The sequence below is a fragment of the Procambarus clarkii genome, chromosome 42, assembly GCF_040958095.1.
Source record: "Procambarus clarkii isolate CNS0578487 chromosome 42, FALCON_Pclarkii_2.0, whole genome shotgun sequence".
Classification (NCBI taxonomy): Eukaryota; Metazoa; Arthropoda; class Malacostraca; order Decapoda; family Cambaridae; genus Procambarus; species Procambarus clarkii.
The window spans coordinates 29,203,481-29,228,556 of record NC_091191.1 but is presented as its reverse complement, the minus strand read 5'-3'; the positions used below and the strand labels follow the sequence as shown (position 1 = coordinate 29,228,556).

Below are 25,076 nucleotides of genomic sequence, written 5' to 3'. Positions count from 1 at the left end.
AAGTTAAATGTGTATGACACCCTACTGAGGTCCATGCTGGTGAAAGTCCTGAACTTGCCATTGGACGACTCTCAGTGGGAGCAAGCAACCCTTCCTGTAAGACTCGGCGGCCTTGGTGTCCGCACAGCCTCCCAAATTGCTCTACCAGCCTTCCTTTCCTCCTCCCATGCATCGCACGACCTCGTCAAAGATATTTTACCTGCAACCCTGAGAGATTCAGCAGGAATACACGATCCTGCTTTTACTGATTGTTCAAATCAATGGGATGTTCTTGCAGCCCCAGCAACCATTATAGAGCCAACAAAACAACACAAACAGTCCGGCTGGGACCACCCTCTAGTGGAAAAAGTAGCTGATGCCATGCTCAGCGTCGCAACATCAGACAAGGAGAAAGCCCGCCTCAGAGCAGTGCGTGCCCCCCATGCAGGAGACTTCCTCCTGGCAGTACCCATGTCAGCAATGGGCACGCGCCTAGATCCAGAATCCCTTCGTGTAGCAGTGGCCCTCCGCCTTGGTGCCCCAATTCACACTGAATACAAGTGTATTTGCAACAGGGTGGAAGCAGACCAATACGGACTGCATGGGTTGCATTGCGGAAGCACAAAGGGCTGGAATGCAAGACACAACGAGGTCAATGACATCATCAAGAGAAGCCTCGTCTCAGCTAGGTGCCCAGCAGAGAGAGAACCTCACATCCTAGGGGTCCAAAACCCGGATTTCCCCCGCACTTTGCCCTGATGGCATCACCATATACACATGGAAGGAGGGTAGACAGTTGGTGTGGGACTACACATGTGTATCCACCCTGGCTGACACCTATGTACACTTCGGAGCTGATCAAGCAGGTGGGGCGGCCAACCACAGAGAAACAGCAAAATCACTCAAGTACAGGCGACTGGAAGGTCAATACCTCTTTGTTCCCATAGCGTCTGAGACGCATGGCCCCTGGGGCAAGAGTGCCTTGGGATTTCTCAAGGAATTGGGTTCCAAGCTCATTGACGTCACCAGAGACCCAAGGTCTTCCAGTTTTTTGTTTCAGTGCCTCAGTGTGGCGATCCAAAGGGGAAATGCTTGCTGCGTCCTCGGTTCCTGTCCGGAAGTGGAGGAGCTTCAAGAGATCCATAACCTTTAGGCATTTGTCTTGTATGTTTTGTAACCTTTAAATACACAATAAAGAAAAAAAAGGGAATGGGGTGGTAGGAGAAAAGCACACAGAAACTGTATTGGAGGGGACCTACATTCCCTCCAATGCGTTATGTGTGGTTTCCTCCGAGGCTATTGGTCCCCCTTCTTCCAGCCAGAGGTGGTACTTCCTTCCATTTAAAAAAAAAGGAAAAAAAAATATATTGTACCTAGTAGCCAGAACGACGTCGTACTCGGCCTACTATGCAAGGTTGGTAAGATATATATATGTGAGATATATATATATCTCAGATATATATATATATATATATATATATATATATATATATATATATGTCGTACCTAATAGCCAGAACGCACTTCTCAGCCTACTATTCAAGGCCCGATTTGCCTAATAAGCCAAGTTTTCATGAATTATTGTTTTTTCGTCTACCTAACCTACCTAACCTAACCTAACCTAGCTTTTTTTGGCTACCTAACCTAACCTTACCTATAAATATAGGTTAGGTTAGGTTAGGTAGGGTTGGTTAGGTTCGGTCATATATCTACGTTAATTTTAACTCCAATAAGAAAAAATTGACCTCATACATAGAGAAAAGGGTTGCTTTATCATTTCATAAGAAAAAAATTATAGTAAATATATTAATTCAGGAAAACTTGGCTTATTAGGCAAATCGGGCCTTGAATAGTAGGCTGAGAAGTGAGTTCTGGCTACTAGGTACGACATATATATATATATATATATATATATATATATATATATATATATATGTCGTACCTAGTAGCCAGAATGCACTTCTCAGCCTACTATGCAAGGCCCTATTTGCCTAATAAGCCAAGTTTTTATGAATTTATTGTTTTTCGACTACCTAACCTACCTAAGCTAACCTAACCTAACTTTTTCGGCTACCTAACCTAACCTAACCTATTAAGATAGGTTAGGTTAGGTTAGGTAGGGTTGGTTAGGTTCGGTCATATACCTACGTTAATTTTAACTCCAATAAAAGAAAATTGACCTCATACATAATGAAATGGGTAGCTTTATCATTTTATAAGAAAAAAATTAGAGAAAATATATTAATTCAGGAAAACTTGGCTTATTAGGCAAATCGGGCCTTGCATAGTAGGCCGAGAAGTGCGTTCTGGCTACTAGGTACGACATATATATATATATATATATATATATATATATATATATATATATATATATATATATATATATATATATATATATATATATATATATATATATATATATATATATATATATGTCGTACCTAGTAGCCAGAACGCACTTTTTAGCCTACTATGCATGGCCCGATTTGCCTAATAAGCCAAGTTTTCATGAATTAATGTTTTTTCGACTACCTAATCTACCTAACCTAACTTTTTCGGCTATCTAACCTAACCTAACCTGTAAAGATAGGTTAGGTTAGGTTAGGTAGGGTTGGTTAGGTTCGGTCATATATCTACGTTAATTTTAACTCCAATAAAAGAAAATTGACCTCATACATAATGAAATGGGTAGCTTTATCATTTCATAAGAAAAAAATTTGAGAAAATATATTAATTCAGGAAAATTTGCCTTATTAGGCAAATCGGGCCTTGCATAGTAGGCTGAGTAGTATATATATAGTAGTATATATATATATATATATATATATATATATATATATATATATATATATATATATATATATATATATATATATATATATATATATATATATATATATATATATATATATATGTCGTACCTAGTAGCCAGAACGCACTTCTCAGCCTACTATGCAAGGCCCGATTTGCCTAGTAAGCCAAGTTTTCATGAATTAATTGTTTTTCGACTACCTAATCTACCTAACCTAACCTAATCTAACTTTTTCGGCTACCTAACCCAACCTAACCTATAAAGATAGGTTAGGTTAGGTTAGGTAGGGTTGGTTAGGTTCGGTCATATATCTACGTTAATTTTTACTCCAATAAAAAAAAATTGACCTCATACATAATGTAATGGGTAGCTTCATCACTTCATAAGAAAAAAATTAGAGAAAATATATTAATTCAGGAAAACTTGGCTTATTAGGCAAATCGGGCCCTGCATAGTAGGCTGAGAAGTGAGTTCTGGCTACTAGGTACGACATATATATATATATATATATATATATATATATATATATATATATATATATATATATATATATATATATATATATATATATATATATATATATATATCATATATTTCTAGTCTGACGCGACACTTGAGCGCGTTTCGTAAAACTTATTACATTTTCAAAGACTTTAGTTTACACACACACACAACTATAGCTGAATAGAGCTTAAACATCTTAGATTTTTTATACCTGCATTTGGGTGAGGTGATATGTTACAACAGTTTTGGATAAGGTGAAAACAAACTTTCAACACAAGCCAGAACACGAAACAATGGGTATTGAAGGTAAGAATGGAAGTTATTGCAGAGGGCCTATTGGCCCATATTTCTTGATGCTTCTATATTGGAGCGGAATCTTGAAGTGGGTAGAATATAGTTGTGCATTAATTGTCTGTTGATTGCTGGTGTTGACTTCTTGATGTGTAGTGCCTCGCAGATGTCAAGCCGCCTGCTATCGCTGTATCTATCGATGATTTCTGTGTTGTTTACTAAGATTTCTCTGGCGATGGTTTGGTTGTGGGAAGAGATTATATGTTCCTTAATGGAGCCCTGTTGCTTATGCATCGTTATTATGCTTATGCCTGGAAAGAGATGTTGTTGTCTTGCCTGTATACTGAGTTTTTTTAGGCTTAAAGTCCCCAAGAGGGCATTTGAAGGCATAGACGACGTTGGTCTCTTTTCAAGTGTTCTTGCTTTGTGTCTGGAGAGATTTTTCATCAGTAGGTTGGCCGTTTTTTTTTGGTTTTATAGTAAATCGGCAATTGTATTTTCTGATTTTTGTCTGAAGGGATAACGTTCCTATCAACAATATCTTTCAGGACCCTTTCCTCCGTTTTATGAGCTGTCGAAAAGAAATTTCTGTAAAATAGTCTAATAGGGGATACATGTGTTGTGTTAGTTGACTCTTTAGAGGTTGAATGGCGTTTTACCTTTCTTTATATCATGTGCATATAGGATATGTGTGGAAGCTGGTCAAAATTGCATTTCACCTTTGTAAATGCATATTAATGACATTATGTGAAAGACACATCGAATACTTTCTGTAGGGCAGACGTACCTCTGTGTATCTATGTATTTATGTATGTAGGTTAGATTAGCATTTTTCAAGGCACTACAATCACCTTCTGTGGTTGATTGTTCAATAAATCCCTGAACTATGTTTTTAACAGATCTCTCACCCTGTCCATGGAGGACAGAAGAAAATGTAATATGATGGTTAGTATTGTAAATGTGTGGCCACGTCTTAAGTAAAAAAACAAATGCTCGTCTTGGAGGCGTCGCGGTGGGGAGACTGCGGAATAAGCACTTCTTTAATGATTCTGTTTTACAACATTAAATTTGGCTCCAATGGGCGATGCTTATTGGGCAGTGTTCCTCATGCGGTATAAGTGAACATCCAGCAGTAGCATTATATACAACTGTATTCTATCGGTCTTTTACCGTGGGTTCGATCCCAGGCGCCGGCGAGAAACAATGGGCAGAGTTTCTTTCACCCTATGCCCCTGTTACCTAGCAGTAAAATAGGTACCTGGGTGTTAGTCAGCTGTTACGGGCTGCTTCCTGGGGGTGGAGGCCTGGTCGAGGACCGGGCCGCGGGGACACTAAAGCCCCGAAATCATCTCAAGATAACCAAGATACCCTTTTATGACGCCGTTTCGGTCCGTCCTGGAAAATTGTCTGACGACGTTTCGGCCTATCCTGGGCCGAAACATACTTAACAAGTCGTGTGGAGAAAGGGAGCAAAAGAACGTATGAATAAAAGCATGAAAACGAAAATAGCAGAAATATACCGGAAACTGCAAAGCACCTTTTAGCAGCTAAATAAAGTACGCAGAAAAGGGGTGAAATGAAATAGAGTGACAAAAGAGAGAGACCAGAAGATATAAAAAGAGAACACGTAGGGTTATACAACTAAGCCAGATCACGTTTGTTTAAGAAAAATAGAGGATTTAAGTATGTTCTGAGAAAGGCAGGAGTCGACAGAAGCTTTGTGGTTCCTGTTGGGGCATGTTGTGTATGAGAGTAATCATACTGTCATATATATACACGAACCTACATGCAATCATAAATATATATATATATATATATATATATATATATATATATATATATATATATATATATATATATATATATATATATATATATATATATATATATATATATATATTAGTATATTTTGGTAGCAGTCTTTCCTGTAGACATATATTATTAAATATGACCGAAAAAGTAAGACTAATAATTCTAACACGAATTTTCTCAATCTTTCGTACATTTCTTTTCACTGTTGGAGGTAAATCAAAAATCAATTCTCCAAAATTCATTTTTATTTCTAGTCTGACGCGACACGAGCGCGTTTCGTAAAACTTATTACATTTTCAAAGACTTTAGTTCACAAATACACAACTGAATAGAACTTACGCATCTCTGATTTTATATCTACATTTGAGTGAGGTGGAAGGGGTGATGTGGCATTAACACAAGACAGAACAAGAAGTGGCATTAATAGGGTATTAATTTCATCAACACAAGGCAGAACAAGAGGTGGTATTAATAGGGTATTAATTTCATCAACACAAGACAGAACACGAAACAATGGGTATTGAATAGAAGGGTTTGTAGAAAGCCTATTGGTCCATATTTCTTGATGCTTCTATATTGGAGCGGAGTCTTGAGGTGGGTAGAATATAGTTGTGCATTAATTGGCTGTTGATTGCTGGTGTTGACTTCTTGATGTGTAGTGCCTCGCAAACGTCAAGCCGCCTGCTATCGTTGTATCTATCGATGATTTCTGTGTTGTTTACTTGGATTTCTCTGGCGATGGTTTGGTTGTGGGAAGAGATTATATGTTCCTTAATGGAGCCCTGTTGTTTATGCATCGTTAAACGCCTACAAAGAGATGTTGTTGTCTTGCCTATATACTGGGTTTTTTGGAGCTTACAGTCCCCAAGAGGGCATTTGAAGGCATAGACGACGTTAGTCTCTTTTAAAGCGTTCTGTTTTGTGTCTGGAGAGTTTCTCATGAGTAGGCTGGCCGTTTTTCTGGTTTTATAGTAAATCGTCAGTTGTATCCTCTGATTTCTGTCTGTAGGGATAACGTTTCTATTAACAATATCTTTCAGGACCCTTTCCTCCGTTTTATGAGCTGTGGAAAAGAAGTTCCTGTAAAATAGTCTAATTGGGGGTATAGGTGTTGTGTTAGTTGTCTCTTCAGAGGTTGCATGGCGTTTCACTTTCCTTCTTATGATGTCTTCAACGAAACCATTGGAGAAGCCGTTGTTGACTAGGACCTGCCTTACCCTACAGAATTCTTCGTCGACTTGCTTCCATTCTGAGCTGTGGCTGAGAGCACGGTCGACATATGCGTTAACAACACTCCTCTTGTACCTGTCTGGGCAGTCGCTGTTGGCATTTAGGCACATTCCTATGTTCGTTTCCTTAGTGTAGACTGCAGTGTGGAAACCTCCGCTCTTTTCCATGACTGTTACATCTAGAAAGGGCAGCTTCCCATCCTTTTCCATCTCGTAAGTGAAACGCAACACGGAACTCTGCTCAAATGCCTCCTTCAGCTCCTGCAGATGTCTGACATCAGGTACCTGTGTAAAAATGTCGTCAACATACCTGCAGTATATGGCCGGTTTCAAGTTCATGTCGACTAAGACTTTTTGCTCGATGGTACCCATGTAGAAGTTTGCAAACAGGACACCTAGGGGAGAACCCATGGCGACCCCATCTACTTGCTTATACATGTGCCCATCCGGGCTCAAGAAGGGTGCCTCTTTAGTACAAGCTTGGAGTAGTTTCCACAGAATATTTTCTGGTATGTCAAGAGGAGTACAGGCTGGATCACGATACACCCTGTCGGCTATCATCCCGATTGTCTCGTCCACAGGTACGTTGGTAAACAGCGATTCTACGTCCAACGAGGCTCTTATCCCTGTGGCCCGTGTGCCCCACAGTAAGTCAACAAATTCCTTTGGAGACTTCAGGCTGAAGGCGCAAGGAACATAAGGAGTTAGCAGGCCGTTGAGTCGCTTCGCCAGTCTGTACGTGGGTGTGGGTATCTGGCTAATGATTGGCCGAAGTGGGTTTCCAGGCTTGTGTGTCTTGACATTTCCATACGCATATCCCAGTTTATATTCCCCAATGATCTTTGGCAGGTGGGAGTCCGGATTTCTTGGCGTTCACAGTTTAGATCAGTTTGTTGACCTTTGCTTTTAATTCGGCTGTTGTGTCCTTCGGGTCGCCATGGGTTCTCCCCTAGGTGTCCTGTTTGCAAACTTCTACATGGGTACCATCGAGCAAAAAGTCTTAGTCGACATGAACTTGAAACCGGCCATATACTGCAGGTATGTTGACGACATTTTTACACAGGTACCTGATGTCAGAAATCTGCAGGAGCTGAAGGAGGCATTTGAGCAGAGTTCCGTGCTGCGTTTCACTTACGAGATGGAAAAGGATGGGAAGCTGCCCTTTCTAGATGTAACAGTCATGGAAAAGGGCGGAGGTTTCCACACTGCAGTCTACACTAAGGAAACAAACATAGGAATGTGCCTAAATGCCAACAGCGACTGCCCAGACAGGTACAAGAGGAGTGTTGTTAACGCATATGTCGACCGTGCTCTCAGCCACAGCTCAGAATGGAAGCAAGTCGACGAAGAACTCTGTAGGGTAAGGCAGGTCCTAGTCAATAACGGCTTCTCCAATGGTTTCGTCGAAGACATCATAAGAAGGAAAGTGAAAAGCCATGCAACCTCTGAAGAGACAACTAACACAACACCTATACCCCCTATTAGACTATTTTACAGGAACTTCTTTTCCACAGCTCATAAAATGGAGGAAAGGGTCCTGAAAGATATTGTTAATAGAAACGTTATCCCTACAGACAAAAATCAGAGGATACAACTGACGATTTACTATAAAACCAGAAAAACGGCCAGCCTACTCATGAGAAACTCTCCAGACACAAAACAGAACGCTTTAAAAGAGACTAACGTCGTCTATGCCTTCAAATGCCCACTTGGGGACTGTAAGCTCCAAAAAACCCAGTATATAGGCAAGACAACAACATCTCTTTCTAGGCGTTTAACGATGCATAAGCAACAGGGCTCCATTAAGGAACATATAATCTCTTCCCACAACCAAACCATCGCCAGAGAAATCCTAGTAAACAACACAGAAATCATCGATAGATACAGCGATAGCAGGCGGCTTGACGTTTGCGAGGCACTACACATCAAGAAGTCAACACCAGCAATCAACAGCCAATTATTGCACAACTATATTCTACCCACCTCAAGACTCCGCTCCAATATAGAAGCATCAAGAAATATGGACCAATAGGCTTTCTACAAACACTTCTATTCAATATCCATTGTTTCGTGTTCTGTCTTGTGTTGATGAAATTAATACCCTATTAATACCCTTGTTCTGTCTTGTGTTGATGAAATTAATACCCTATTAATACCACATTTTGTTCTGTCTTGTGTTAATGCCACATCACCCCTTCCACCTCACTCAAATGTAGATATAAAATCGGTGATACGTAAGTTCTATTCAGTTGTGTATTTGTGAACTAAAGTCTTTGAAAATGTAATAAGTTTTACGAAACGCGCCCGTGTCGCGTCAGACTAGAAATAAAAATGAATTTTGGAGAATTGATTTTTGATTTACCTCCAACAGTGAAGCGTAATGTACGAAAGATTGAGAAAATTCGTGTTAGAATTATTAATCTTACTTTTTCGGTCATATTTAATAATATATATATATATATATATATATATATATATATATATATATATATATATATATATATATATATATATATATATATATATATATGTCGTACCTAGTAGCCAGAACGCACTTCTCAGCCTACTATGCAAGGCCCGATTTGCCTAATAAGCCAAGTTTTCCTGAAATAATTGTTTTTCGACTACCTAACCTACCTAACCTAACCTAACCTAACTTTTTCAGCTACCTAACCTAACCTAACCTATAAAGATAGGTTAGGTTAGGTTAGGTAGGGTTGGTTAGGTTTGGTCATATATCTACGTTAATTTTAACTCCAATAAAAAAAAATTGACCTCATACATAATGAAATTGGTAGCTTTATCATTTCATAAGAAAAAAATTAGAGAAAATATATTAATTCATGAAAACTTGGCTTATTAGGCAAATCGGGCCTTGCATAGTAGGCTGAGAAGGGCGTTGTGGCTACTAGGTACGACATACATATATATATATATATATATATATATATATATATATATATATATATATATATATATATATATATATATATATATATATATATATATATATATATATATATATATATATATATATATATATCGTACCTAGTAGCCAGAACGCACTTCTCAGCCTACTATGCAAGGCCCGATTTGCCTAATAAGCCAAGTTTTCATGAATTAATTGTTTTTCGACTACCTAACCTACCTAACCTAACCTAACCTAACTTTTTCGGCTACCTAACCAAACCTAACCTATAAAGATAGGTTAGGTTAGGTTAGGTAGGGTTGGTTAGGTTCGGTCATATATCTACGTTAATTTTAACTCCAATAAAAAAAAATTGACCTCATACATAATGAAATGGGTAGCTTTATCATTTCATAAGAAAAAAATTAGAAAAAATATATTAATTCAGGAAAACTTGGCTTATTAGGCAAATCGGGCCTTGAATAGTAGGCCAAAAAGTGAGTTCTGGCTACTAGGTACGACATATATATATATATATATATATATATATATATATATGTCGTACCTAGTAGCCAGAACTCACTTCTCAGCCTACTATTCAAGGCCCGATTTGCCTAATAAGCCAAGTTTTCCTGAATTAATATATTTACTATAATTTTTTTCTTATGAAATGATAAAGCAACCCTTTTCTCTATGTATGAGGTCAATTTTTTTTTATTGGAGTTAAAATTAACGTAGATATATGACCGAAACTAACCAACCCTACCTAACCTAACCTAACCTATATTTATAGGTAAGGTTAGGTTAGGTAGCCAAAAAAAGTTAGGTTAGGTTAGGTTAGGTAGGTTAGGTAGACGAAAAAACATTAATTCATGAAAACTTGGCTTATTAGGCAAATCGGGCCTTGAATAGTAGGCTGAGAAGTGCGTTCTGGCTATTAGGTACGACATATATATATATATATATATATATATATATATATATATATATATATATATATATATATATATCTATATATATATATATATATATATATATATATATATATATATATATATATATATATATATATATAAATATATATATATATATATGTCGTACCTAGTAGCCAGAACGCACTTCTCGGCCTGCTTTGCAAGACCCGATTTGCCTAATAAGCCAAGTTTTATTGAATTAATATATTTTCTCTATTTTTTTTCTTATGAAATGATAAAGATACCCATTTCATTATGTATGAGGATAATTTTTTTGTATTGCAGTTAAAATTAACGTAGATATATGACCGAACCTAACCTAACCTAACCTATCTTTATAGATTAGGTTAGGTTAGGTAGCCGAAAAAGTTAGGTTAGGTTAGGTTAGGTAGGTTTGGTAGTCGAAAAACAATTAATTCATGAAAACTTGGCTTATTAGGCAAATTGGGCCTTGCATAGTAGGCTGAGAAGTGCGTTCTGGCTACTAAGTACGACATATATATAAATATAAATATATATATATATATATATATATATATATATATATATATATATATATATATATATATATATATATATATATATATATATATATATATATATATATATATATATATATATATATATATATATTAGTATATTTTGGTAGTAGTCTTTCCTGTAGACATATATTATTAAATATGACCGAAAAAGTAAGATTAATAATTCTAACACGAATTTTCTCTATCTTTCTTATGTTTCTTTTCACTGTTGATGGTAATTCAAAGATCAATTCTCCAAAATTCATTTTTAATTCTAGTCTTACGCGACACTTCAGCGCGTTTCATAGAACTTATTACATTTTCGAAGACTTTAGTTTACAAACACACAACTGAAACTGAATAGAGCTTTGCACATCTTCGAGTTTATATCTACATTTGGGTGAGGTGGATGAGGTGAAAACGAACTTTCAACAATGGGTATTAAATGGGTATTAAATTCTAACACAAGACAGAACACGAAACAATGGGTATTGAATGGAAGTAATTGTAGAAAGCCTATTGGTCCATATTTCTTGATGCTTCTATATTGGAGCGGAGTCTTGAAGTGGGTAGAATATAGTTGTGCATTAATTGGCTGTTGATTGCTGGTGTTGACTTCTTGATGTGTAGTGCCTCGCAGACGTCTAGCCGCCTGCTATCGCTGTATCTATCGATGATTTCTGTGTTGTTTGCTAAGATTTCTCTGGTGATGGTTTGTTTGTGGGAAGAGATTATATGTTCCTTAATGGAGCCCTGTGGCTTATGCATCGTTAAACGCCTGGAAAGAGATGTTGTTGTCTTGCCTATATACTGGGTTTTTTGAGGCTTACAGTCCCCAAGAGTGCATTTGAAGGCATAGACGACGTTGGTCTCTTTTAAAGCGGTCTGCTTTGTGTCTGGAGAGTTTCTCATGAGTAGGCTGGCCGTTTTTCTGGTTTTATAGTAAATCGTCAGTTGTATCTTCTGATTTTTGTCTGTAGGGATAACGTTTCTACTGACAATATCTTTCAGGACCCTTTCCTCCGTTTTATGGGCTGTGTTAAAGAAGTTCCTGTAAAATAGTCTAATAGGGGGTATAGGTGTTGTGTTAGTTGTTTCTTCAGAGGTTGCATGGCGTTTCACTTTCCTTCTTATGATCCGTGTCCCATGGTTGCTAGGTCATAGATCCTCCATGACCCAGACAAAACCCAGGCTGTCCAACTTGGTAAATGTTGTCAATGGCCCATCGTTGCTCTGAGCTAACGTGATCCTGGCCTCCAGAGCAACGGAGATTCCTATCCCAGGGACATGTTCCCTCGGGTCTATGCTGCCATCTCGTTCCAGGGCACCAACCCCAGAACGCTGTAGATACCTCACAGCTCTCTGGTCATCCTTCCTTGCTGTGCTCACCACAGCTGTAGCACATTACTCTAGGCCCATCTGCCCAGAGTGTGTCCACCTGTATTCACACCTTCCCGACCGCTGTTCCTGCAAAATATTCCCTCGGAGCCCCCTGGCTCGATCCCATTATTACATAACCCCCTCGGCTCCTTACTCTCTCCCCGTATATAGCCTGAGCGCAGCTGCAAAACCATTGCAGCTGGCCCTTATCCCTGCTTTGATGTCAGGGGGCGAATTTCGCCTATAACGTCACGTTGGCTTCACTTCCTCCCCCCTTTTTTTCTAGAATTACTGAGTGTAGCCTCATGGCTTCCCTTCTACTCTACCTGAAGCTCTGTTACATGATCCCGGGGGACCTTCTCAAGCCTAACACTCAGTAATGGTGCCGATGAGGTAATATACAGTATATACATACACATATATTATCACAATAAATACCTCATTAACATAATTTCACACTTATGTCACTAAAACATCATACTGCCACTGGCTCGCCTCTAGCGAGATTCCTGTAACAACTTAATAAGAAATTAGTATATCTACTTCGCTCGCCCACTGCAACCACCAACACCTGAAATTTTGAAGTTCTACCTTGTAATCTTATCAATAAGACTTACCCACTCCGACATAATTAATGAAAATTTTAATGAGAATAATGAATTTTTTATTAGTCTTTTATGAGTCTTGCTAGATATATCGACTTGGCTCGCCTACTGCAGCCACCAACTCCTGCAATTATCCACATTTCATCTTATCCATAAGACTTACCCACTCCGACACACCATTACCTCTGGTCATCCCAACCACTGATGACCTCAATATAACGCCACACATCCCTACAACCACTTCCTGCGTCCTAACGCAGGAAGTGGAGATTAAAATTATATAAAAATTATAAGATAAAGAATTATAAGATAAGAGAGATAAAAATTAACCTTGCTACGCCAATACTCACCTTACCGACCACTACCTGGCGCCCCTGCGCCACCATATACTCCACAACACCACACTCCATACCAGGCGTCCAAACGCCACTACACTACACCACCCAATGGCGTCCCCAACGCCCTCAACACAACACCCGGCGTCCCCAACGCCCTCAACACCACACCCGGCGTCCCCAACGCCATCAACACAACACCCGGCGTCCCCAACTCCCTCAACACAACACCCGGCGTCCCCAACGCCCTCAACACAACACCCGGCGTCCCCAACGCCCTCAACACAACACCCGGCGTCCCCAACGCCATCAACACAACACCCGGCGTCCCCAACGCCCTCAACACAACACCCGGCGTCCCCAACGCCCTCAACACAACACCCGGCGTCCCCAACGCCATCAACACAACACCCGGCGTCCCCAACGCCCTCAACACAACACCCGGCGTCCCCAACGCCATCAACACAACACCCGGCGTCCCCAACGCCATCAACACAACACACGGCGTCCCCAACGCCATCAACACAACACCCGGCGTCCCCAACGCCCTCAACACAACACCCGGCGTCCCCAACGCCATCAACACAACACCCGGCGTCCCCAACGCCATCAACACCACACACGGCGTCCCCAACGCCATCAACACCACACACTGCGTCCCCAACGCCATCAACACAACACACGGCGTCCCCAACGCCATCAACACAACACCCGGCGTCTCCAACGCCATCAACACAACACCCGGCGTCCCCAACGCCATCAACACCACACACGGCGTCCCCAACGCCATCAACACAACACACTGCGTCCCCAACGCCATCATCACCACACACGGCGTCCCCAACGCCATCAACACAACACCCGGCGTCTCCAACGCCATCAACACAACACCCGGCGTCTCCAACGCCATCAACACAACACACGGTGTTACAATAACCAGTAATGCTACACCTTGGCGCTACAATGCCAACAATGTCATGCACTATACTACATCCATAATATCAACTGTCAAAACATGCACATTTCACTACAGTAAATACTATGCATTACGCTGGCGTTTAATAAGCCAGTACACGAGAAATAAATACAGTTTTGATATTCCTAGAGTACGACTAAATCAAACCAGAAATGCTCTACAAATCAAGGGGCCCAGAATGTGGAATGACCTTCCCAACCATGTTAAAGACTGTACCTCTCTCAACCAGTTTAAGTTAAAAACGAAGCTATACCTAATAAATTCCATGTAACCCACCTTACCCCCCTGTTGTCAACCCATGTATGTTTTTTTTTTTTCAAATCAACGCTGTTTGAATGTAATTTTCTGTAATAATTTGTAATTGTATTTGTGCTGCTTTTTCAACAATGTTCCCCCCTCTTTTACCTCTATTTTTTATATGTACTCATCACATATTTTCTTTTTACCCATTAGTTTTAAGCTGTAGTCATTAATGTTTTTCCTGCCCGAAACGCTTTGCGTAATAGTGGCTTTAGGCATTGTATGTACTAGCTCTATCTATAAAGCCAACAAACTTTGTAAATCCCTTTATGTATGTACCTTACCTAAATAAAAAATTATTATTATTATTATTACGTGCATTACACTACACACCCCGGCGTACAAACGCCAATACACAACCATGCACTACACTTGGCGTCCAAACACCAATACACAACCATGCACTACTCCCGGCGTCCAAACGCCAATACACACTGCGTCGCCACGTCCCAACGTCACACACCCCCACCAACGGGACACGCTCCCCGTGTCCCACGGTAACACTCTCCATAATGCTACCTGCACCCACAAAAAAATCTCCATGGCCCTCTCTACGGTACACGAGACATCGAACTCCAGACGTCAAATTACGCGTCGCTCGCTATGCCTAGGAGTTCACAATTCACTTCGCCTATTTTCTGTATCGATGTAACGCCTGAAATCGCTCGAATCTTTACGTAATATTTAATTATCTTTAAAATATTAGGTTTACACTTTACGTGATGATATTTAATTGACTTCAAATTACGTAGTTTTCACGCTTGCTTTGCCCTTAGCAACGGTTTCTCACTATTACTGCCATACCAACGATATATAACAAGCCCCATGGTGCGGCCCACTCGGCCCACACTTGTCCCGCACATGGCCCACGCTAGTCTACATTCACCCGCGCTAGTTTACCTCGCCACTCTGTATAATCCGCACTACGAACACTGCACTTGTTTTGCCTCCCGATGATTCAGTGATCCAGACTTGCATCTTAGCCGTCTCTCGTTGCGGGAATCTGGAACTGAAAGAAATAAACCCCACATGTGCCCCACAATGGCCTAGTCCATTTAATTAACTAACTTCTCTGACCTGGTCTTACCTGACCCTTCTTTCCTCCATCTAGTAACCCCCATTCTCACCACAACCCGACGTCTACCATTTCCCGAACATTCCCTCACCAACTAAACCAGAAACACACTTCCTTCATCTCGCAAAGTGTTCCAAAACCTGTTTGCGCTGCCACCAAATATGTCGTCTACCAATTCCCTAACATTCCCTCACCAACCAAACCAGGAACACTATGAGGGGACAGATGGAAGGTATTTAAAGGCCGTTGGGTTTTGTCATTTAATTACAAAGAATAGACTCTGACAAATAATGACATATTAACATACTCTATTAGGTAAATACACTTCTAATACCCATAGACCACTTGACCTCCGCGATCACCACCCACACTCGTAACTTCCGCCTAAGTCCCTAATACGGAATGATTATTACAACACTCCACACCCGGTTAGTCTTTCAACCAATACTCACATACTGCAGACTTGACCTGGTCACTAAGATCACATCAGGTTCTCGCATAGCTGTCTGCTACACTTCGCTGCTGCCACAACGGAGATCCAGAGGACTTCTCAGTTCAACTTCCACAATCAGACTGGCTCCAATCAGCCATCTACTTCAACCATTTCACCCCGCCTCTCAAGGAAGGTATAATCCGATTAACCTTATCCCTAGAAGCGGTAATCTTGTTCCTAGAAGCCTGAAGAAGAAGAATTCCTCTTTCCAGGAATTATTAATTTGGCTAAGTAGCTGCGGTCTTAATCCATTGACCTTTCTTAGATATGTGATTCATAGTCTGTCTACTTAACATGTACTTCCAATCATCATTCGTTAAGTGTTGTAGTAATGATCCTTTAGCGAATAATTCCTACTAACTTGTGGATTACAACAAAATATGAATCCTTCAAGGGCCTTCGAATTTACAGTTATACATATAATATATATCTAGAGAGCGAGAGAGAGAGAGAGAGAGAGAGAGAGAGAAGAGAGAGAGAGAGAGAGAGAGAGAGAGAGAGAGAGAGAGAGAGAGAGAGAGAGAGAGAGAGAGAGAGAGAGAGAGAGAGAGAGAGAGAGAGAGAGAGAGAGAGAGAGAGAGAGAGAGAGAGAGAGAGAGAGAGAGAGACAGAGAGACAGAGAGCGATAGCGAGAGCGAGAGTGAGAGAGAGAGAGAGTGAGAGAGAGAGAGAGAGAGAGAGAGAGAGAGAGAGAGAGAGAGAGAGAGAGAGAGAGAGAGAACCACCACTACCAATAAGCGTGGTTGTAAAGCGATCAATAACAATGGGAACCATTGCCCCATTCACCGCCCATCTCGGCTCAGAGTTAATGAGAGTAAATGATCTGGTGATTAATGTGATCCGGTCGTTACAGCCGTTTATGGTCGCTCACCATAAATGTCCGTAACTATCACTCTTCCTGTAATTCTCTCTCTCTCGCTCCTGTTTAGCATCACGACACAGCAACATCAGTGGTGATGTTTTGTATTTGTCTTGTGTTTCAAGTGAATTCGTTTGTATACACGATACCAAGATTTTATTGAAGATTACCTGGGGGTATCCGGTGGTGCTCGGGTCTCTCTTCTCCTCCTTTCTCCCCTTTTCCTCCCATTCAATTTATCTTCTCTCCCACCTCTGCCACTTTCCCCTCTCACCTCTCTTCTCTCCTACTAATCCCTCTTCCACCAATTCCTCCTTTCCACACTCTCTTACCTATTCAACTCTCCCCTTTACTTCCCTTCTCCCTCTCTTCTACTCCTCTCTCTCCCACCCCCTTCTCACCCTCACCCCCCCCTCCCACTTGTCCTCACTATCCCTCCCCCCCTCCCTCCCTTCCTTATTTCTGTTGGCAACTAAAATGAAATATTTCCTATATTTTTTGCCTGACGGTTGAGTGGAAAGCGCTCGGTATTCGTAGTACCTAAGATTCCGGGTACGATCCCCGGCGTAGGCGGAAACAAATGGGCAGAGTTTCTATGTCCCTGATGCACCTGTTCACCTAGCAGTAAATAATTACCTGGACATTAGACAGCTGCTACGGTCTGCTTCCTGGGGATGTGTAACACAAAAAGGAGGCCTGGTCGAGGACCGGGCCGCGGGGACGCCAAGCCCCGAAATCATCTAAAGATAACCTCAAGATAACAGTAACTTATGATACTCTTAATTACGTCACACTCTCCCTCTTGTCTGTTACCTCAAGATAACAGTAACTTATGATACTCTTAAATACGTCACACTCTCCTTCTTGTCTGTCTGCCTGTCTGTCTGTCTGTGTCTGTCTGTCTCTCTGTCTGTTTGTCTCCCCCTTTCCCTCTCACTCTCTGTATCATCTCCATGTGTATTGAGCACATTTTGCTCAGAACATGTTTAAGTATTACTCACGTTTAATTTTTACACCCATTCTTCCCCGCACATTTTGTCCCTGTTGCTGCGTTTCTGTTTTATTTTGTGTTTATTTTGGCCAGGTTTTTACTGGTGTCTCTCTGTCATTGTCCTTCCTCCCACAGCATCCAGGAAAAAACATATATCCATCTGTTTCTTTGGCCCCACCTTCCCTTCACACACACACACACACACACACACACACACACACACACACACACACACACACACACACACACACACACACACACACACACACACACACACACACACACACACACACACACACACACACACACACATACACACACACACACACACACACACACACACACAGACACACACACACACACACACACATACACACACACACACACACACATACACACACACACACACACACACACACACACACACACACACACACACACACACACACATACACACACACAAACACACACACACATATATATAATCAACAGTCGCAAAAACTAGGTTGCACACACAAGAACTGCCTTTAGAAATCTGAATAAATAATTCAGGAAATCGCTTACTACATATGTTAGACCAGTTCAAGAATATGGGGCGCCAGCGTAAAGTCCCTATGACGTTAATCACAGCAATAATAATAATATCAAGAGTAATGTGGATAATGTCAAATTTTATATCACATAACCAAAGCTGTTTGAGAAAACTGTGCGGTAACAGACAGCGGAATTCTTACGGAAAACGACACTGAAGTGTGCAAGGAACTCAAGAAGATATCTCCGGAGACGTTTACAAAGATATCTCCGGAGAGCTTTACAAAGATATCTCCGGAGAGGTTTACAAAGATATCTCCGGAGCTTTACAAAGATACCTCCGGAGAGCTTCACAAAGATATCTCCGGAGAGCTTTACAAAGATATCTCCGGAGAACTTTACAAAGATATCTCCGGAGAGCTTCACAAAGATATCTCCGGAGAGCTTCACAAAGGTATCTCCGGAGAGCCTTACAAAGATATCTCCGGAGAACTTTACAAATATATCTCCAGAGAGCTTTACAAAGATATCTCCGGAGAGCTTTACAAAGATATCTCCGGAGAGCTTTACAAAGATATCTCCGGAGAACTTTACAAAGATATCTCCACAGAGCTTTACAAAGTTATCTCCGGAGAGCTTTACAAAGATATCTCCGGAAAGGTTTACAAAGATATCTCCGGAGAGCTTTACAAAGATATCTCCACAAAGCTTTACAAAAATATCTCCGGAGAGCTTTACAATAAAGAAAGAAAGATAGTTTACAAAAGAAACACAATTGAAACAGGAGTTGAGAGATAAAAGGTGACCAAAAACTATTGATTACATAGTAGTCATTGTGGAAGAAAACACCTGAAGGAACTAGATGCGACAGACTCAATAAGAACAGACTTAATGTAAATATGGCTCCTAAATTATGCTACGAAGATAATTTGTCATGCAGGTCGGCGTTCAATTCCCGACCGTCCAAGTGGTTGAGCACTATTCCTTCCTCCCCCGTTCCATCCCAAATCCTTATCCTGATCCTTTCCAAGTGTTATACTGTCGTAATGACTTGGTGCTTTTGCCTTCACAATTCTATTCTTCTGTCACCCAGTAACTAAATATTCAAATAAAACACTCGAAACTGGACACATCACAGATGGCTGGAAAAATGCAACTTTAGTCCTATATTTAAAACAGAGAAGACACTGATCACAACATACAAGATATTAAGGAACACAGACATAATCTACGTTGATGGCTTCCTTATGAAATTAAATGAAAGCTTGAAATACAAATGAGTCCATGAAATATGAGGACATACGCGTACCCTGTACGGCTGGTCAACAAGAGGAATGCACTGAACACGAAGCTGTAGAAGCTTCCTCCCTCAAAACTTTAAGTCCAGATTGGGCAAAGAATCAGAACATCAAGAAAGTTAATCAAGACAGTAGACGGGGGACGAAGAGCTAGACCCATTTTCCCGTAGACACTATTAGGCAAGTACTGTGTGGTAACCATCTCCCCTCCCCCCCCCCCCACACACACAGAAGCATAAATAACAAAGAAACATTGAAAAAAAAGTTAAACATTTCAGACGTGCTCTAAGGTAAAGACCGCCTGGAATTTCTTATTCAGTTCCTTTCACACTTCCTTGTCGTTTGTAGTGAATCCTTCTGCCCCTATCCTTAATTTCATTAACCTGTTCCATTTACTGTTGTTTTTCTCCTGATGTGGCTGTGCAGCAATTTAGGCTGAGCCTTTGCCTTGCTTGCGATGTCATTTTCGTATTGTACTTTCTGCCTCTCTTCTCATCCTGACATATTCATTCCTGGTACTCTGGTATCTTTCTCTGCTCTCAAGAGTCCTGTTATTCCTATAGTTTCTCCATGCCCTTTTACTTTGCTGCTTAGCTAGCCTACATCTCTGATTAAACCATGGGTTTCTCATCTTCATTTCATTGTTTTCCTTTTGGACTGGGACAAACTTGTTTGCTGCTTCCTTGCACTTGTGCGTGATGAAGTCCATCATGTCTTGGGCAGTCTTTCCCCTGAGCTCTGTTTCCTTTGTTATATCTGTTAGGAATTTTCTTAACTCCTCATAGCTCTCCTTTGGAATGCCAGTTTTTTGTTTTCAGTACCCCTCCTTGAGTTCAATAACCCTTCCTCAACCAGATACTCAAACGCCAGTACACTGTGGTCGCTCATTCCTACTGTGGCCTCATAGCCGATTTCCTTTATGTCAGAGTCGTTCAGAGTGAAGACTAGGTCGAGTCTCGCTGGTTCATCGTTTCCTCTCATCCTAGTGGGTTTCCTGACATGTTGGCTTAGAAAGTTTCTTGTCGCCGCCTCCATTAGTTTGGCTCTCCTTGTATCCTCTCCTCCATGCGGTTCCTTGTTCTCCCTGTTTATCTTTGTGTTTGTGTGTGTATGCGTGTGAGTGTGTGTGTGCGAGTGTTTCTGTGTGTGTGTGTGTGTGTGTGTGTGTGTGTGTGTGTGTGTGTGTGTGTGTGTGTGTGTGTGTGTGTGTGTGTGTGTGTGTGTGTGTGTGTGTGTGTGTGTGTGTGTGTGTGTGTGTGTGTGTGTGTGTGAGTGTGTGTGTGTGTGTGTGTGAGTGTGTGTGTGTGTGTGTGTGTGTGTGTGTGTGTGTGTGTACTCACCTAGTTGTGCTTGCGGGGGTTGAGCTCTGGCTCTTTGGTCCCGCCTCTTAACCGTCAATCAACAGTTGTACAGATCCCTGAGCCTATTGGGCTCTATCATATCTACACTTGAAACTGTGTATGGAATCAGCCTCCACCACATCACTTCCTAATTCCTTCCATTTGTCAACTATTCTGACACTATAAAAGTTCTTTCTAATATCTCTGTGGCACATTTGGGCACTCAGTTTCCACCTGTGTCCCCTTGTGCATGTGCCCTTTGTGTTAAATAGCCTGTCTTTATCTAAACTCATCAATTCCCTTCTGAATCTTGAATGTGGTAATCATGTCCCCCCTAACTCTTCTGTCTTCAACGAAGTGAGGTTTAATTCACGGAGTCTCTCCTCGTAGCTCATACCTCTCAGCTCCAGTTCTAGTCTGGTGGCAAACGTTTGAACCTTTTCCAGTATAGTCTTATCCTTGACTAGATATGGACTCCTTGCTGCGGCTGCATACTCCAGGATTGGCCTGACATATGTGGTTTACAAAGTTCTGAATGATTCTTTACACAAGTTTCTGAATGTCGTTCGTATGTTGGCCAGCCTGGCATATTCCGCTGATGTTATCCTCTTGATATGTGCTGCAGGAGACAGGTCTGGCGTGATATCAACCCCCCAAGTCTTTTTCTTTCTCTGACTTCTGAAGAATTTCCTCTCCCAGATGATACCTTGTATCTGGCCTCCTGCTCCCTACACCTATCTTCATTACATTACATATGGTTGGGTTAAACTCTAACAACCATTTGTTCGACCATTCTTTCAGCTTGTCTAGGTCTTCTTGAAGCCTCAAACAGTCCTCTTCTGTCTTAATCCTTCTCATAATTTTGGCATAGTCCGTAAACATTGAGAGAAATGAATCTATACCCTCCAGGAGATCATTTACATATATCAGAAACAAGATAGGACCGAGTACAGAGCCCTGTGGGACTCCACTGGTGACTTCACGCCAATCGGAGGTCTCACCCCTCACCGTAACTCTCTGTTTCCTATTGCTTAGGTACTCCCTTATCCACTGGAGCACCTTACCAGCTACACCTGCCTGTCTCTCCAGCTTATGTACCAGCCTCTTATGCAGTACTGTGTCAAAGGCTTTCCGACAATCCAAGAAAATGCAGTCCGCCCAGCCCTCTCTTTCTTGCTTAATCTTTGTCACCTGGTCGTAAAATTCTATTAAGCCAGTCAGGCAAGATTTGCCCTCCCTGAACCCATGTTGATGGGTTGTCACGAAGTCCCTTCTCGCCAGATGTGCTACCAGGTTTTTTCCTCACGATCTTCTCCATCACCTTGCATGGTCTACAAGTCAAGGACACTGGCTTGTAGTTCAGTGCCTCTTGCCTGTCGCCCTTTTTGTATATTGGGACCACATTTGCCGTCTTCCATATTTCTGGTAGGTCTCCTGTTTCCAGTGACCTACTATACACTATGGAACACTATGGAGAGTGGCAAGCAAAGTGCCTCTGCACACTCTTTCATTACCCATGACTAGATCCCGTCTGGACCAACAGCCTTTCTAACATCCAGATCCAGCAGGTGTCTCTTGACCTCCTCTCTCGTAATTTCGAACCCTTCCAAGGCCGCCTAGTTTACTTCCCTTTCTCCTAGCACAGTGACCTCACCTTGTTCTGTTGTGAAGACATCCTGGAACCTCTTGTTCAGTTCTTCACAGACCTCTATGTCATTCTCTGTATACCTGTCCTCGCCTGTTCGAAGTTTCAATACCTGTTCTTTCACTGTTGTTTTCCTTCTGATGTGACTGTGGAGTAGCTTTGGTACGGTCTTGGCTTTGTTTGCTATATCATTTTCATAACTTTTCTCTGCTTCTCTTCTCACCCTGACATACTCATTCCTGGTTCTCTGGTATCTCTCTCTGCTTTCTGGTGTTCTGTTATTCCGGAAGTTCCTCCACGCCCTTTTGTTCAGTTTCTTTGCTTCCATACATGCCCTATTATACCATGGATTCTTCTTTTGCTTTTCGGATTTTTCCTTTTGGGCAGGGATGTTTCTGCTTACTGCCTCCTGACACTTTCTTGTGACATAGTCCATCATACCTTGTACAGACTTAGCTCTGAGGTCTGTGTCCCAAGGTATTTCCCTTAGGAAGCTTCTCATCTCATAATTTCCCTTTCGGTATGCCAGCCTTTTGTTTCCTAGTTCTTTTTGGGGGGAGATAATTTCTACATCTGCCAGGTAATCAAAGTTCAATACACTGTGATCACTCATTCCCAAGGGCGCTTCCATCTTGACTTCCCTTATATTCCACTCATTTAGGGTAAATATCAAATCAAGCATTGCTGGTTCATCTTCTTCTCTCATTCTTGCTGGTTTCTTGATGAGCTGGCTTAGAAAGTTTCTTGTTGCCACGTCCAGCAGCTTAGCTCTCCATGTTTCTGGTCCTCCATCTGGGTCTCTGTTCTCCAAATCTATCTTCCCTTGGTTGCAGTCTCTCATGATTAGTAGTGCAGATCCATTCCTGCTAGCAACAGAAGCTGCTCTCTCTATTACGTTAATGGTGGCCATGTTGTTTCTATCATATTCCTGTCTGGGTCTTTTGTCATTTGGTGGTGGATTATTCATTGTGTGTGTGTGTGTGTGTGTGTGTGTGTGTGTGTGTGTGTGTGTGTGTGTGTATGTGTGTGTGTGTGTGTGTGTGTGTGTGTGTGTGTGTGTGTGTGTGTGTGTGTGTGTGTGTGTGTGTGTGTGTGTGTGTGTGTGTGTGTGTGTGTGTGTGTGTGTGTGTGTGTGTGTGTGTGTGTGTGTGTGTATGCGTGTATGTGTGTGTTTGAGTGTGTGTGTGTGTGTGTGTGTGTACTCACCTAGTTGTACTCACCTAGTTGTGTTTCCGGGGGTTGAGCTCTGGCTCTTTGGTCCCGCCTCTCAACCGTCAATCAACAGGTGTACAGATTCCTGAGCCTATCGGGCTCTATCATATCTACACTTGAAACTGTGTATGGAGTCAGCCTCCACCACATCACTTCCTAATGCATTCCATTTGTCAACCACTCTGACACTAAAAAAGTTCTTTCTAATATCTCTGTGGCTCATTTGGGCACTCAGTTTCCACCTGTGTCCCCTTGAGCGTGTTCCCCCTGTGTTAAATAGACTGTCTTTATCTACCCTATCAATTCCCTTCAGAATCTTGAATGTGGTGATCATGTCCCCCCTAACTCTTTTGTCTTCCAGCGAAGTGAGGTTTAATTCCCGTAGTCTCTCCTCGTAGCTCATACCTCTCAGCTCAGGTACTAGTCTGGTGGCAAACCTTTGAACCTTTTCCAGTTTATTCTTATCCTTGACTAGATATGGACTCCATGCTGGGGCTGCATACTCCAGGATTGGCCTGACATATGTGGTATACAAAGTTCTGAATGATTCTTTACACAAGTTCCTGAATGCCGTACGTATGTTGGCCAGCCTGGCATATGCTGCTGATGTTATCCGCTTGATATGTGCTGCAGGAGACAGGTCTGGCGTGATGTCAACCCCCAAGTCTTTTTCCTTCTCTGACTCCTGAAGAATTTCCTCTCCCAGATGATACCTTGTATCTGGCCTCCTGCTCCCTACACCTATCTTCATTACATTACATTTGGTTGGGTTAAACTCTAACAACCATTTGTTCGACCATTCCTTCAGCTTGTCTAGGTCTTCTTGAAGCCTCAAACAGTCCTCTTCTGTTTTAATCCTTCTCATAATTTTAGCATCGTCTGCAAACATTGAGAGAAATGAATCGATACCCTCTGGGAGATCATTTACATATATCAGAAACAAGATAGGACCGAGTACAGAGCCCCGTGGGACTCCACTGGTGACTTCACGCCAATCGGAGGTCTA

The 25,076-nt window shown here is 41.5% G+C and overlaps 1 protein-coding gene across 1 annotated transcript in view; it reads left to right on the top strand.

Annotated features, from left to right (window-relative positions):
- The window catches only part of LOC138373463 (uncharacterized), a 41,154-nt gene extending 21,781 nt beyond the window's left edge, over positions 1–19,373 (top strand). Inside the window, exon 2 of the mRNA XM_069339674.1 lies at positions 18,763–19,373. Coding sequence (XP_069195775.1) covers positions 18,763–19,373 — 611 coding nt within the window. The remainder of the gene's footprint in view (positions 1–18,762) is intronic.
- The last annotated feature ends 5,703 nt before the right edge of the window (positions 19,374–25,076 follow it).